Source organism: Neocloeon triangulifer, unplaced genomic scaffold (assembly GCF_031216515.1).
Source record: "Neocloeon triangulifer isolate White Clay Creek 2 clone unplaced genomic scaffold, ASM3121651v1 ptg000012l, whole genome shotgun sequence".
In the NCBI taxonomy this organism is placed as follows: Eukaryota; Metazoa; Arthropoda; class Insecta; order Ephemeroptera; family Baetidae; genus Neocloeon; species Neocloeon triangulifer.
In genome coordinates, this window is record NW_026775554.1 from 17754272 (window position 1) to 17771855 (window position 17584).

General features: G+C 34.4%; 1 protein-coding gene across 49 annotated transcripts in view; it reads left to right on the top strand.

Annotated features, from left to right (window-relative positions):
- The window catches only part of LOC132198038 (cell adhesion molecule Dscam2), an 82505-nt gene extending 69958 nt beyond the window's left edge, over nt 1–12547 (top strand). For 42 of the 49 annotated variants that reach the window (XM_059621739.1, XM_059621741.1, XM_059621765.1 and 39 more), the window contains 9 exons: nt 76–242; nt 2398–2580; nt 3068–3229; nt 3788–3922; nt 4608–4759; nt 4847–5024; nt 5688–5840; nt 6835–6892; nt 8330–12547. In XM_059621739.1, coding sequence (XP_059477722.1) covers nt 76–242; nt 2398–2580; nt 3068–3229; nt 3788–3922; nt 4608–4759; nt 4847–5024; nt 5688–5840; nt 6835–6892; nt 8330–8414 — 1273 coding nt within the window. In that variant the 3' untranslated portion in view covers nt 8415–12547. The other 7 variants (XM_059621764.1, XM_059621763.1, XM_059621759.1 and 4 more) reach the window with 2 other exon arrangements.
- Nucleotides 12548–17584: the final 5037 nt, after the last annotated feature.

Consider the following 17584-nt stretch of genomic DNA (forward strand, 5'->3'; position numbering starts at 1 on the left):
TAACTCTAAATAGTTGATACACTAAATTTAAATTACCATGCGAATAAATTGTTACTTAAAATTTTAATTTTTAAGGCACCAACAAGAGTGGACTCAGGTGTCCAACAACGTGAAGCCTGGTGGCAACTTTGTGGTGCTTGACCTTGACCCTGCCAACTGGTACCACCTCAGGGTCACCGCTCACAACAATGCCGGTTTCGCAGTTGCTGAGTTTGAGTTTGCCACACTGACCATCACAGGAGGTAAGCATTTTATTTTATAATATTAATAATTTTAAATTAATTTTAAACAATAATTATATTGGCAAAGTCAAGGTTGGACGCGATTTAAATTTTTGCGACTGTGAAATCTCGCAATCTTTTATGATCAAAATCAGAATAATGTTTTATAACAAATTTTTTTTTTAATGTTTGATAATGCCATGGCATGTCAAAATGTAAAGATCTGATTCCTACGGAGATGCTCCCATTTGCAAGATTGCCAATAGTGTGATCCTCACAAGCAAAACGCCAGGCATTCGTTGCATGTCAAAGACATGCCTGGCCGAAAAGATAAAAACCAGCCGACAGCAAGTCAGATACATTTTCTCCGCATCGTCCAGTATGCAAAATGGTGTATGCTGCCTTTTGAATGTCCACTCTAATACGAAAATCATTTCCTAAAAAAAAGAAGCTGAAACTAATAATCGCACAGCAACGCATGACTTGAATGCAAGCTGCACATGAATCTCTATGCCTATTGTCTGGTTTTAAGTTTTCCTTGGGAAAGCATGTGGTAAACTGGGCCGTTTATAGAAAGTAAAGAGTGCAAAGGCGGGCACTTTATCCGTTCCAGCCGAAGAAACGGCTGGTTCTGCGCATCAAGAAAAAACCCGGCAGAAATTATTAAACTATCATCTATTAACAACACATTTTTTAAGGTGTGGTACTTACTAATAACAGTCTCAGGCAAATAAGAATATAAAAAAAGGGAGTTATATAATTTAAAAGATTAAACTTCAATATATTTTTCAATAATCATGAACTGCCACCCTCTGTAACAAATTGATTTTGAAATTAATCTTTAAGAATTAAAAGCCAACCCTCCCAGTATACACCATTTAAGGTGTAAATGGTGTAAATGATAATGACCTGGAACGCTTTAATTGTATAGACTCATATTAATTATGAAATTATAAAAGGGAAGGCTTGCACTTGGGGGGACTCTTTGTATGCGTAATTCAATCAATTAGCACGTGGCCCATGCTGTCTTAGCCTGATTGTGAGACTAACACAAGTACCATGAGAATACTACAGTGGGGCCTAATGACTGTTCCACGACATGTAGAGATCTGGAAATTTGAACCGGAGATTCCAACTTCCAAGCCAAACTGCATCTGCACCTGCTACTAAACTACCTCAGGGCGGTCCTAAAGGTATTAAACAAAAAGCAGACACGTAGGCTTGGTGTTCATGTGCTATTTTTCGCGTGCTGCAGAGTTAGACAAGAGGATTGATGGACCCAAATCCCTGCCGAAAGGACAGCCCTCTTCGCAGCGCTTAAAATTAGATGTAGAAATTGTAGAATTAAATTTACTCTTCTAATCTCACATGCAATTAGCAATTATTATGATATATAAATTAGGATTTACTAACAAGAAATAAATTTTTGCTAACATAATAAATTCTTTAAAAATCAGACAATGCAATTACGATTAATTTTTAAACAAGCAATTAAATTAAAGAGGAGGGAGACTAATCCAATGATTTATAAAAAAAGTGGCCAGACAGATTAAAAGTAGAATATGGAGATAATAAAATCCCAGTTTTGAAAACGGCTGACTCTGATGACCAGGCTGAAGAACCCCTCGATGCTTTCATCGCAAGGAAATTCTGGGGCCACCTTGGGTCAAAGGTCAAACGGGAGGACCTTTCAGTGCACCAGCTTTGATGATTTTTTTTTAGCAATAGGCCAATCAAAATTGAAACGATTATTCGCCTTTCTACAAAAGAAAAAAATACTGAAAATTTTCCTTCCAGATTAAGCATTGATTTTCTTCAATATGATTGCAAATTATCGTAATCGCAGATCGCTTTTGGTACATATCTCGCGTCCAACTTTGCATCAAGGTTTTTATGACAAGGAAAAATTAAAAAGTCAAGAGTTTGCGCGCAGTTCACGTGCTGGTCTGCTCTCTTTTTTGTTCAATTATAACGAGCGGGCGTTTGTTGCAGGAACGATTGCGCCAGCACGTGAACTGCCCAACAAGAAATATGACATTTTGCACTTGCTGCTGAGCAACCCGAAACTGGTCGTGCCCGTGGGGGCGGCCATCCTTGTCATAATCCTCGCCATCATTGTCATTTGTATGCTCCGCGGAAAGGGCGACTCACAAAAAGGTATGTTCTGCTTTTCCAGCCACAATCGCACCCCAACCCGAGCTGCGAGGCAAATTATTCCCATTCAAAATACCCGAGTGGCTCGACCTGGAGGTCTTTGTTGCGTTGGCGGCCACTGTTGTGGTCATTTTTGTCGGTATCATTGTTATCTGCGTGGCCGTGTCACGCAGGTCACGTGGCCCCGAAAACCTTCGACTCAGAGGTAAACGACAAAAATATTACATTATAATAAGAATTAAAATAATAAATAATTTTGAATTTTTAAGATTTTTTTTACAAAAATGATTGAAAAATAATTTTTATCTTGCCTTTAAGTATTTTAAAAATAAAAATTACTATTAAAATCCAATATATGCAGACCAATTTGGACCAAATTAACTATTATATTTTTTTTTTAATTTTTAGAATTATTCAATAAGCAATTAATGATTTTGAGTAAATTTTTTATTGATTATATCAAAAGGTGAAAAAATCAGCTAATTCCCAGGATATCCCTGGGAATAAATGGATGAAATAAAAAAAAAATTATTCTATGGATTGCAGTATTTTATGTTACAAATTACAAAACTAGAGCTTGCAAAACTTCCTCAAGGACTTTTAAAAATCTCCATATCATTGTTAGTAAATCTAAATAACTCTTTTCAAGTCTCATTCTAAACAATTTTTTAACAAAAATTTTGAACTTTTAGATGACGTGGTATACAATCAGGGTGCTGGACCCAACTCAACGATGCGCAAGCAGCATCCTCAGGGTGGATTCACCGACGAGCTTGGCTACATCGCGCCACCCAACCGAAAACTGCCGCCTGTTCCTGGCTCCAACTACAACACGTGCGATCGCATCAAGAGAGGTACAGTAATAAGTAAGAAGTCCTGAAATATTGAGACCGCCAAAGCATGAGTCTCGAGGCACGAACGAGAACACGCTACATGTCGCTTTTTATATCATTAATACATTAAAATGTGTCTCCACGTCTTCACATTTCGTAATGATTTTCGTTCAAAGTATATTTGGTTACACTTTCTTGCTGGGAATGAGGGCTTAAATTTTATAAAAATCAGGACTACTAAATTTAAATAAAAAACTGCTTTGGCTTTAAAACTCTTAAAAAATTGGCAAACTAATATTTAGAAGAAAAAAGTGCTTTGACATCAAAACAATATTTTACAGATTTTGCAGACTATGCAACCGGCTGGTTATTCATGTTCGACCGGTTGCATAATATATTTAAATTGTTTTGTTTTGTTGCTGAACCAGAGACTCATACCCAGCATGGCCACATCAATCTCCTTTGATTATACACATTTTTTCAAGTCCCACCAAATTTAGGCGCGGCCGCTGGTTTACTTGCGTCGACTTGATTTGATAGTTTTTTATTTGGTTTGAGCGCTTGGCTTTGTTCGAACAGGCACAATGAGGAACAGTAACGCCACTTGGGACCCGCGCCGACATATGTACGAGGAGCTGTCCATGAACCCACACCAGGCTCGGAGAATGATGCCTGGCCAACAGCCAGGCTCAGACGAGAACGTCCACCAAAGAGGTGTGTTGGCACACTAAGCTGCCTTGCTCCAGTCTCAAAGCATGGACACTGATTTGGCAAAAGCTTTTCCAAATTTCGCAATCTCGGAAAAACACAATGTTGTTCTCTCACACGGACACCAGGCGATTAGCCAAACAACTAACAAAAGCGAAAAAACTAATTTACAAATCAACACTTAAAGGTTTTAATTGTTATTAATAATCAAAAAGTAAAAATAAAGTTTCGAAAAGTTAGTTTTTTCGCTTCCAACTCTCTTGGTGTTCCTGACTATTTGGCTGTTAAAGTATCAAAATTCTATCAAATAAGGCTTAATTTTAAGAAATCTGAAACTCCCCTCTTTGAGTGAGTAGATGGTGTGTGGAATCAGGTAAGTACTCTCTGTGCAAAGGAAAACTAGCCAAAGTATGCAACCTCTTTGAAAATATCCAATAACATAATTTGGGCAGTTTTCCACCTTTATAAAAAAAAACTGGTTTGGGAAAATGAGATTAAATATAATTATAAAGTTTTCCACATTCTTCTTCTCATCCACACTGTCTTCTTATTTGAGTTAAGGATTTGTTTGCATGACCTTATCACACTACACAAATAGTTGATTGTTCTTTGGAAGTGTGATTTTGTGCCAAATCAAAGCGACCGTTTTCGTTCGAGATCTAAGGGCCGGTCGGGCCTGATTTCTTTGCAGGCATGGAGGACGAGATTTGCCCGTACGCCACTTTCCACTTGCTGGGCTTCAGAGAAGAGATGGACCCCAACAAGGCCATGAACTTCCAGACCTTCCCCCACCAAAACGGCCACGGGGGACACGCACATTCAAGAAACAGCTCGCAGTCTATGGTAATTTCAATTCCACATATTAAGAAAAATTAAAATCAATACTAGTTTTTTTATCTATAAATTTGGCAACTTCCATTCTTGTTGCAGCCACGTGCCAATGGTAGATACAGTAGGGTCAACGGACCAAACTCGGCCTTTTCGCCCGAGTACGATGATCCGGCCAACTGCGAGCCCGAGGAAGACCAGTACGGCAGCCAATACGGTCCGTACGGAGCCCCCTATGACCACTATGGTAGCCGGAACTCGGTCAGCCGCCGTAGTGTTGGTGAGTAATGTTTGCAAATATTTATTTTGGTAAATTTACTGGATTTGACTTTTTCAAATAATTTAAAATAAATGGAATGAAAAAGTCTTAGAATCGATGATATTTTTTAAAATAATAAGGAATGTTATTTCACAAAGAAATTTGCCATTGAAAAAGGTAAAAATTTTAAGAATAAAAACTGACTAAAACAGGCTATTTGTTCTTCAAATTACTTTTATTCATTAAATAAAATCGTTTTTCCACACACAAAATCTTGTTACAGTTAAAATCACTGCTTATCATAAGGTTATGTGATTAAAGATTAAAAATGCTTTATTGGCGAGATTTTCTTGTTTGTTTCTCAAAGATACAATCTTAAATTATAAGCTTCTTATCAGTGTTGATGTTGATTACTTTCGACACATATCTGCACACTCAAATTTTTACGTTACAGAGAGATAAAGCCGTCTCTACCAAAATCCTAAATTTTATAATATTTTACTGAATAGTACAGTAAGCTGACAAAATAAAATTTAATTGAACGTTTAAAGAAAATTACCATTTTAATATTTAAATTTTTTTATTTTAATTGATTTTATTCGACATTTATTTTTAAATACAACAATTAACTTTATATCATATGGCACTTCTTTTAAAATTGTTTTTTCGTAAATTTTTTGTTAGGCTCTGCTCGAAACTTGCCGATGAATGGAAGTCCTGAGCCGCCTCCACCGCCTCCGCGCAACCACGACAATTCCTTCAATGAAAGCAAGGACAGCAACGAGATCTCCGAAGCCGAGTGTGATCGTGATCAGCTAGTGAACAGAAGTTACGGAGGTAGGGTCGAAGACGACTACGATTCAAATTAATCACATGAGCAGCGATTAGAAAAAAATTGCAGATATTTAGTTGAGATTTATTCCATTGGAGAAAATGAGATCCAGGGCTTTTGATGGCGAAATACATTTAATTAACATAATATTTATATTTCAATGAATTGTATGCTGTAGATTTCAAATATTATACTATATATTTAGAATAAGAGATGTAAGGTGAGTAAAAGGCCCTGAAGTTTTTGAGATCTCACAAAAAACACTATTATGAGAAAAAAAAATCAGCACACCTTGAATCAAAATGTAAAATGCCAAAAATTGTCTAAATTTATTGGCAATTGAGCCAAATTGCCCCAACTTTTTTTTTTAAATTCCGCAACACTCTTTTGTGCTGTTTTACTTTTTTTCTGTTAATGCGTACAAAAACTATATTTGTGCAAGAGGTAAGAGACACTGAAAAACTCACCTCTCACCGATACCACACACCCGCCTTTGATTTTTAGTTTCTCTCGATTTTAATACAGATTTATTTTCATCCTCCTGACTTTTGAGTGTTTTTAGACTTTTTAGTTAGATTCTGCCGCATGGATTTTAGTGTGGTTTTCAAAATTGCGTTTCCCATTCAATGTGCCCTCCAAAAGGCGGCGTTTTCTTCTGAAAATTTTTAAGAGCGCCTGCAGCTTTAGATTCATTAGGTTGCGCGTATTTATACAATATTCCTTTTTACCGCATGTTGTTTTCTTTTATATAGTTTTTCCTCTCTCTTATTAATTAAACCATTTCCTGTGTGACTAATTTTTTTTATTTGCAACGAAACGATAAAAAAATATTGAGAGCGCAGGCGGGGGTTTTGCGACCAAAAATTACAAACCGTCCTGCGGGCACTGAATTTCTCAAGCCGAGCAAAAAGTTTCGGAATAAGCAAAATTTTTTTTGGACTTTCTGATGGCTGCGTGCTCGTTGTTTGTGTGTAACTTGGAGTATTTTGCTGCTTTCAGTTAAGGGAAACTCCAGGGAGGGAATGTCGACTGAGGAGATGCGAAAGCTCATTGAGAGGTCAGTTGCAATGACTACTCATCCAAAGTTACAAGTGCATGAATTTCGAATAACCTCGACTGAAAAAAAAAAATTAAACCATTTGTCGACATTTAATGAAAAAAAAAACTCACTCAGTCTCATCCTCCATTAAAATTATAATAGCTTGGCCCCTTACCAGTGTTTTCAACAAATAGATTTTACTGATTTTGGTTAACTTGGTTGTGCACAGAGACACGTTAGAGTAGCATAACAAAGTGCCCTCCCCGACCGTGCCCCCTCAGAAATCATGCATCTCCATTATCAAACCTCGTGATCACACTCTTTAACTAATCAACCCTTTCTCTTTCCCTTTTCTCGTTTTGCCTGATTGGGATTTGGTATGAAGGAAACCGTAAGTTGATAAGAAAAAACTAACTCGTGATATATGTTGGTTATTCTGACGCTTTGTGTGTGCCTCCTTACGTATGCTTCTCTCACTACACCTTGCCCTAGACAACACTGATAAAATATAAACCTATGTGCAATCCCGCGCACCACATGACTGTTCCACCGATCCTCTTGCCAAATGACGCTGCGCAGAACAATATTTTGTTTTTTACTCACACATTCATTTTACGCTCTGACACAATTTTTTGTTCGTTTGAACTAATAAAATTTTTTGGAGGTGCTGTTTTAATTAAAATCTGCAGCTATAATAGATATGGAATTAATTTTTTGTTTCTAAATAATTGGGTGCTCCTGCTCATAATTGAGTAAATAGTATTTCAATTCTAAAAAAAATGAGAAATATATGCCTTTTTTAAATGAAGATTATTCAGATTTTTAAATTTACCGATTCTATATGTATTATAGTGTTATTTATAACTGTCAAATTAACCTAAAAAGTTAAAATTTTGGCAGCCGAAAGTGTAAGATACACATAAATTTATAAAAAAACGCCATAAACAAAATTTATTTTTTATATCTGAAAAAAATCACAATATTATAATAAGCAACATTTTATTTCAAGGAATAATGAAAACAATAATTCGTTATAATAATAAAAAAAATCATGCATTTAATATTAAATTATGTAACTTTAGTTTAATAGTTGTAACTTTATTCTGTTCTTATTTTTTAATACTTTTTAAAAAGCAACCCTTAATTGCGTTTTTAAATATTATGATACAGAGGCCAGCTAATTTTGTTTCATATGAATTCATCCTACATAATTTTTAATTTGTCTGAAAAGAAGTCATTATTTACACCTAAATCGCTCTAATAATAGTCCATTTATGAATTTTCCTTCCTCGTTGATTAACTCCACAGAAGCACCTTTTTGTCCTAAAATGTTCGCTTCTATAATTTGACGCTGCAGTTCATTTATTTTTATTTTTTTTTATTCAAACAAAATTAAAAATGTTTAATTCCACATTTTTCTAATTGGAATCTTTCTCCACCCTTCTGTCCTCACAGAAACGAAGCCGGAGGATTCCAACAACAGCAACACAACGGAGGAAACCTCGGACTCAGCACAACCTACGATACTGTGGCAGTGTAACCTGTAAACGGAGAAAAATCAACCCGTTCAACTCACTCGAACACACACACCACTGAATATTAAGTAAAGTAAAAACGCAGATGCCAAATTACTCAACGTGTATTAAAAAAAAGGGACAACATTTATTGCGGTTGATTTTTCTACGATCAGGACTGCAATTTGCGTGGCGCTTACTCTTATCGTTATCTCACCGACGGGGAACTGATAATTATGCATTTCCTCTTGTCGTGCCATAAACACACACACACACACACAATTCACAAAAATTAAATATACGAGATCAGAGCACTCTGACCCGTCGTGTCGAGCAAAAGAGCACGCGCCCGCGGAAAATCCTCTCTTTTTTATGACCGAGTCATTTAAGCTAATTAATTGTACGATTAACTAATTATAATATATTCACACGAACACACACGCTAAATCTACTTGTAGCGGGTAGGGACGAAAAAGACGAGAAGCGCATCTTGAGAAGCATGAAAATAAAACGAAGTCGGTGTTTTTTATCGGGGAGATTAATAGATAGCGACGCGAACACGGTGGGTGTTTTTTTTGTAAGAAGGGCGAATATTGTGTTGGCGGGGACATGAAGGGTTAGGGACAGAACTGCGGTCAAGGGAGGTTCGGGATAACTCGCTGAGGGTGAAGCCGTTTCCGGATGAAAATTGAATTTCCCCCTGTATTTTTGAGTATTTGTTTATTTTTTCTAAATGTGATAAAATGAAATTTATTTTTTCCCGTAAATTTTCTCGGATCAAAGGAGCATTTTGATATAACATAATATTTATTTATGTTGCCAGACAGAAGTGATTGTGTTCTTGTGAGAGACGGGGAAATTCAATTTGCGTGTTGGAACGGCAAAAGCTCAGGCATTAAAATTATACTCATCATAGACGTATAATATTAATATGAAAAATGATGTCGTCTTTGCTTCAATGTATTTTAAATGTTAAGAGTAAAAATCATGTCCAACGAACTGGTTTCCAATCACGCAGCGTCATCTAATCTATAAAAAGCTGCAGCAGAAAAAAATCATATGAAATTTTCTCCCCCGAGTTGAAGTCAAGTTTTAATTTTTTTTCCAAGTAATAAGCGCGCGTCTTTGAATTCGCCCAAATATAGCTTCTCTTATTAGTTTTTAATTTTCAAATAATATAATTTTTTTACTAATTTCATTTGTCTTCTTCTTAAGAGCTCAAATTTTAAATAATATATATTATAAAAGTGTAATATGTGATATTTTGTGGGTGTGAAAACATAATATTGATTGATTGATTGGTCTTTGATACCTGCCACTTTACCTAATTCACACCACACACGCCGTTTGGGAAATTTCAATTCAATTCTCATTTCCGATTATTTCTCTTTCACAAATAATAAAAATCTCTCACCCGCGGCTGCGATTTGAAATCACGGCTGCTCAAACAAACACTGTCTCCTCAAATTTCAGCGAAAATGATAAGAAAGTTCATTACTACCTAGATTTAGTGTGTTGATTGCTAAGAAAATACATGTTCTCCATTCAAGTTTTTAAGTGTAAGCTTCGAAATGCTCCATTGAAGGAAATTTCTGTTCGGCGACAAAATAATCGTGACTACTTTGTGTGATTTTGCTACAAAGGGAATCCTTGTCGGGAAAACTAACCAAATAAAAACCAGATTGAACTACTAATCGATTCTTTGATCGAACATGCAAGGATTCCCCCTTTATTGTATTTAACTCTGCATTTCTGTCAAAATGAGAAATAAATGATAATTACATTCTATCACTCTATAGGATGAAAAATAATTACACACTCCAATAATCTAGCTTAAATTAACGCTGCGTAAAGTATATATTAAGAGCAGATTTGAGCGGAAACATTGTGCTAATCATTTGTAGGTCTACGTTGAATGCAGGAAAAATTAAGCAAAAATGAAAAAAATATGACCAAACAGGAAGAATATTAGTACTGAATAATACATGCTATTATATCCAAACTCAAGCGAAATCACATTAATATGGAAATTATCAAACTCTCCTGAAACCTCTGTGTCATTGAATGTGGGCCTGATCGCAAAGAAGAATAATGTATTAGGTGCTGATATGACTAATTAATTAACTGTCTCTATTCAAGCAAGCTTTTTCTGTAAATATACGACTTTTTGATTGCAATGGATTAGGCCACTTAATTAAACCACTCTTTTATGAAATAAGAATGCAACCAAATCATATTAAATTTAGCAATTAGGCAAGAATTTTCCTCATCCACTTAGTTTGGATAATCAACTTGATTAATTTTTGTAACATGTGCGTTCTTCCTTTTCAAATATTTAAATATCTGACCGTCGCTTTGTGTAAATTCAATAATTTGTTTGAGGTCAGTGCAAGAAAGTGATTTTGTAATATTGATTTGAGAAGAATTATTTTTAGAGCAGATGTCTGTCAATCCAAGTGAACTTTGGCAGGGTCAACCGATCATTACCAAATTTTACAGGGTGATAGACCACGTTAAGAGGTTTCCAAACATATATAGGTATACCCCAATATATCAAAGTTTCCGGGTTTTACGGGCCATTCAAATTTGGATTTTGAAAATTTTTAAACGTCTGTATCTCGGCTTCCCGTGGTCGTAGAACAAAAAACTTGAGTGCTTTGGAATCCTCTTGTTGCCCTCTACAACTCTGCTGTGAGGTGCAAAATAGTAGGTCACAGGTCAAGGTCACTTCCGGTGACCTCGTGACCTTTGACCTCAAATTTGAGGGTGAGCCGTCACTTTTTTCAAAATTCTGAGATAGCCAATTTGTAGATCGCAAAATTTTACGTAGTATAAGAGAATAAAAAAAACGGGACCCCTCTTAGTTTTTTTAATTTAAAAATAAAACCAATAAAAAACGTGGTTTTCCGAGCTCTGAACTTGGAAAAATAACTTTGAAGCTCTGTAACTTTTTATGTGTTAGAGATAGGTAAATTGTTTCAATGACAAAAAGTGTTTATTTTTAGACGGGCTATCCAACCATGTAAGACACATACTGATCAGGTCACAAAAGGTCATTGACCCTGGTGACCTGTGACCTTGAAATTATTTTTTATGCAAGTATGATACATCGTTGGAAAGAGGACATTAAGAGGATCATTTTGGTAACCGGAATTTTGTAGTAGCTTAAAGAGGAACGAAGTTATTAACGTTTAAATGTTATCCATAATTAATATTTTTAGTTTTTAATTTAAAAAACTGCAATAACTCCGTTTCTCTTTGAGCTACTACAAAATCCGGTTACCAAAATGATTCTCTTAATGTCCTCTTTCCAACGATGTATCATACTTGCATAAAAAATAATTTCAAGGTCACAGGTCACCAGGGTCAATGACCTTTTGTGACCTGATCAGTATGTGTCTTACATGGTTGGATAGCCCGTCTAAAAATAAACACTTTTTGTCATTGAAACAATTTACCTATCTCTAACACATAAAAAGTTACAGAGCTTCAAAGTTATTTTTCCAAGTTCAGAGCTCGGAAAACCACGTTTTTTATTGGTTTTATTTTTAAATTAAAAAAACTAAGAGGGGTCCCGTTTTTTTTATTCTCTTATACTACGTAAAATTTTGCGATCTACAAATTGGCTATCTCAGAATTTTGAAAAAAGTGACGGCTCACCCTCAAATTTGAGGTCAAAGGTCACGAGGTCACCGGAAGTGACCTTGACCTGTGACCTACTATTTTGCACTTCACAGCAAAGTTGTAGAGGGCAACAAGAGGATTCCAAAGCACTCAAGTTTTTTGTTCTACGACCACGGGAAGCCGAGATACAGACGTTTAAAAATTTTCAAAATCCAAATTTGAATGGCCCGTAAAACCCGGAAATTTTGAGATATTGGGGTAAACCTATATATGTTTGGAAACCTCTTAACGTGGTCTATCACCCTGTAAAATTTGGTAATGATCGGTTGACCCTGCCAAAGTTCACTTGGATTGACAGACATCTGCTCTTTATCGTGTAATTATTAATATGAAAAATGAATTATGTCTCTGCAACTGGAACACGTTTTTGTACATGATTTTCAAAACCACTTCTATTGTTTAGGATGTGTAATTAAACAAAGTGTACCAAAGTTGTAGGTTGATTATTTGTCTCATTGAATAAAAAAAATACCTTAATTAACATCTGTATTGTAATTTGGCAACAAAACACACATTGAAAAATAAAATCATTAAATTAAATACCATTTCCAATAGTTATTATCATTGTTTATTCTTCACAAAGTAGTCTCATACATGAAATCAAGAAAAAGTTTGAAGAAACGGCAGCACCTCTGAAGAAAAAGTCGCTAAAACGCGTAGCCTCAAGAGAAGTCCGCGCCGATATAGGCCGCAAGCTAACTATCACTTATCACAGATAAAATAGAATCACTAAAATTGCTGCTGCCATACAAAATTTTTGCGCAAGGAAGGGAATTGTTGTGCAGAACAGTCTTTCAGGGCAGTTAGTTAATATCAATTTTCTCCCTCTCTCTAACTCTCTCTGGCTTAGTTAGAAAAATAAAAACTTAATTGAATTATAAATACTAAATACTAAACTTGAATGAAAAATGAAGGGCAACAGTGTATTTCAAAAAATTTTATATTGTCAATGAGTTACATCACTATAAATTTTAATATTGATTAAAAGAAAATAAATAATAAAGCTGGCTGATTAAAATAGATCATAGGACACGGAAATAGATTGCAAACCAAACTAAAGCTCCTGTAAAATTAAGTCATGAACCAGAATTTAAAAAAATCACCTTTGATTATACGCATTTTTCAAGTCCCACCAAATTTAGGCGCGGCCGCTGGTTTACTTGCGTCGACTTGATTTGATAGTTTTTTATTTGGTTTGAGCGCTTGGCTTTGTTCGAACAGGCACAATGAGGAACAGTAACGCCACTTGGGACCCGCGCCGACATATGTACGAGGAGCTGTCCATGAACCCACACCAGGCTCGGAGAATGATGCCTGGCCAACAGCCAGGCTCAGACGAGAACGTCCACCAAAGAGGTGTGTTGGCACACTAAGCTGCCTTGCTCCAGTCTCAAAGCATGGACACTGATTTGGCAAAAGCTTTTCCAAATTTCGCAATCTCGGAAAAACACAATGTTGTTCTCTCACACGGACACCAGGCGATTAGCTAAACAACTAACAAAAGCGAAAAAACTAATTTCCAAATGAACACTTAAAAATTTTAATTGTTATTAATAATCAAAATATAAAAATAAAGTTTCAAAAAGTTAGTTTTTTCGCTTCCAACTCTCTTGGTGTTCCTGACTATTTGGCTGTTAAAGTATCAAAATTCTATCAAATAAGGCTTAATTTTAAGAAATCTGAAACTCCCCTCTTTGAGTGAGTAGATGGTGTGTGGAATCAGGTAAGTACTCTCTGTGCAAAGGAAAACTAGCCAAAGTATGCAACCTCTTTGAAAATATCCACTAACATAATTTGGGCAGTTTTCCACCTTTATAAAAAAACTGGTTTGGGAAAATGAGATTAAATATAATTACATAGTTTTCCACATTCTTCTTCTCATCCACACTGTCTTCTTATTTGAGTTAAGGATTTGTTTGCATGACCTTATCACACTACACAAATAGTTGATTGTTCTTTGGAAGTGTGATTTTGTGCCAAATCAAAGCGACCAAATCAAAGAAACTAAGCCGGAGGATTCCAGCAACAGCAACACAACTGAGACAACATCGGACTCAGGTACTTTTGAAAAGCAATCCTCAAAATAAAGCGCCTCGCTATATTATTTTCATTTTGCAGGAATAATTTGTGAAAAGTCCTGGATTTTGAAAAAATTTTCAATCATACCTGTTTCGTTTTAGTCCAAGAGGCTTAGGACAAACGAAACAGGCATTGGCAAAATATGATAAAATTCTGGTTTATTTAAAAAGGAAACCTAAATTTAAAGCGCCTCGCTAGATTATTTTCATTTTGCAGGAATAATTTGTGAAATCCTGGATTTTTAAAAAATTTTCAATCATACCTGTTTCGTTTTAGTCCAAGAGGCTTAGGACAAACGAAACAGGTATTTGCAAAATATGATAAAATTCTGGTTTATTTAAAAAGGAAACCTAAATTTAAAGCGCTTTGCTATATTATTTTCATTTTGCAGGAATAATAGTTAATAGTCCTGAATTTGAAAAAAAAAAAATCATTTGTACCTGTTTCGTTTTAGTCCAAGAGGCTTAGGACAAACGAAACAGGTATTTGCAAAATTTGATAAAATTCTGGTTTATTTAAAAAGGAAACCTAAATTTAAAGCGCCTCGCTATATTATTTTCATTTTGCAGGAATAATTTGTGAAAAGTCCTGAATTTTGAAAAAATTTTCAATCATACCTGTTTCGATTTAGTCCAAGAGGCTTAGGACAAACGAAACAGGTATTTGCAAAATTTGATAAAATTCTGGTTTATTTAAAAAGGAAACCTAAATTTAAAGCGCCTCGCTATATTATTTTCATTTTGCAGGAATAATTTGTGAAAAGTCCTAAATTTTGAAAAAATTTTCAATCATACCTGTTTCGATTTAGTCCAAGAGGCTTAGGACAAACGAAACAGGTATTTGCAAAATTTGATAAAATTCTGGTTTATTTAAAAAGGAAACCTAAATTTAAAGCGCCTCGCTATATTATTTTCATTTTGCAGGAATAATTTGTGAAAAGTCCTGAATTTTGAAAAAATTTTCAATCATACCTGTTTCGTTTTAGTCCAAGAGGCTTAGGACAAACGAAACAGGTATTTGCAAAATTTGATAAAATTCTGGTTTATTTAAAAAGGAAACCTAAATTTAAAGCGCCTCGCTATATTATTTTCATTTTGCAGGAATAATTTGTGAAAAGTCCTGAATTTTGAAAAATTTTTCAATCATACCTGTTTCGATTTAGTCCAAGAGGCTTAGGACAAACGAAACAGGTATTTGCAAAATTTGATAAAATTCTGGTTTATTTAAAAAGGAAACCTAAATTTAAAGCGCCTCGCTATATTATTTTCATTTTGCAGGAATAATTTGTGAAAAGTCCTGGATTTTGAAAAATTTTCAATCATACCTGTTTCGTTTTAGTCCAAGAGGCTTAGGACAAACGAAACAGGTATTTGCAAAATTTGATAAAATTCTGGTTTATTTAAAAAGGAAACCTAAATTTAAAGCGCTTTGCTATATTATTTTCATTTTGCAGGAATAATTGTTAATGGTCCTGAATTTGAAAAAAAAAATCATTTGTACCTGTTTCGTTTTAGTCCAAGAGGCTTAGGACAAACGAAACAGGTATTTGCAAAATTTGATAAAATTCTGGTTTATTTAAAAAGGAAACCTAAATTTAAAGCGCTTTGCTATATTATTTTCATTTTGCAGGAATAATTGTTAATGGTCCTGAATTTGAAAAAAAAAATCATTTGTACCTGTTTCGTTTTAGTCCAAGAGGCTTAGGACAAACGAAACAGGTATTTGCAAAATTTGATAAAATTCTGGTTTATTTAAAAAGGAAACCTAAATTTAAAGCGCCTCGCTATATTATTTTCATTTTGCAGGAATAATTTGTGAAAAGTCCTGAATTTTGAAAAAATTTTCAATCATACCTGTTTCGTTTTAGTCCAAGAGGCTTAGGACAAACGAAACAGGTATTTGCAAAATTTGATAAAATTCTGGTTTATTTAAAAAGGAAACCTAAATTTAAAGCGCCTCGCTATATTATTTTCATTTTGCAGGAATAATAGTTAATAGTCCTGAATTTGAAAAAAAAAATCATTTGTACCTGTTTCGTTTTAGTCCAAGAGCCTTTGGACAAACGAAACAGGTATTTGCAAAATTTGATAAAATTCTGGTTTAATTAAAAAGGAAACCTAAATTTAAAGCGCCTCGCTATATTATTTTCATTTTGCAGGAATAATTTGTGAAAAATCCTGGATTTTTAAAAAATTTTCAATCATATCTGTTTCGTTTTAGTCCAAGAGGCTTAGGACAAACGAAACAGGTATTTGCAAAATATGATAAAATTCTGGTTTATTTAAAAAGGAAACCTAAATTTAAAGCGCTTTGCTATATTATTTTCATTTTGCAGGAATAATAGTTAATAGTCCTGAATTTGAAAAAAAAAAATCATTTGTACCTGTTTCGTTTTAGTCCAAGAGCCTTTGGACAAACGAAACAGGTATTTGCAAAATTTGATAAAATTCTGGTTTATTTAAAAAGGAAACCTAAATTTAAAGCGCTTTGCTATATTATTTTCATTTTGCAGGAATAATTTGTGAAAAGTCCTGGATTTTGAAAAATTTTTCAATCATACCTGTTTCGTTTTAGTCCAAGAGGCTTAGGACAAACGAAACAGGTATTTGCAAAATTTGATAAAATTCTGGTTTATTTAAAAAGGAAACCTAAATTTAAAGCGCCTCGCTATATTATTTTCATTTTGCAGGAATAATTTGTGAAAAGTCCTGAATTTTGAAAAATTTTTCAATCATACCTGTTTCGATTTAGTCCAAGAGGCTTAGGACAAACGAAACAGGTATTGGCAAAATATGATAAAATTCTGGTTTATTTAAAAAGGAAACCTAAATTTAAAGCGCCTCGCTATATTATTTTCATTTTGCAGGAATAATTTGTGAAAAGTCCTGAATTTTGAAAAAGTTTTCAATCATACCTGTTTCGTTTAAGTCCAAGAGGCTTAGGACAAACGAAACAGGTATTTGCAAAATTTGATAAAATTCTGGTTTATTTAAAAAGGAAACCTAAATTTAAAGCGCCTCGCTATATTATTTTCATTTTGCAGGAATAATTTGTGAAAAGTCCTGAATTTTGAAAAAATTTTCAATCATACCTGTTTCGTTTTAGTCCAAGAGGCTTAGGACAAACGAAACAGGTATTTGCAAAATTTGATAAAATTCTGGTTTATTTAAAAAGGAAACCTAAATTTAAAGCGCCTCGCTATATTATTTTCATTTTGCAGGAATAATTTGTGAAAAGTCCTGAATTTTGAAAAATTTTTCAATCATACCTGTTTCGATTTAGTCCAAGAGGCTTAGGACAAACGAAACAGGTATTGGCAAAATATGATAAAATTCTGGTTTATTTAAAAAGGAAACCTAAATTTAAAGCGCCTCGCTATATTATTTTCATTTTGCAGGAATAATTTGTGAAAAGTCCTGAATTTTGAAAAATT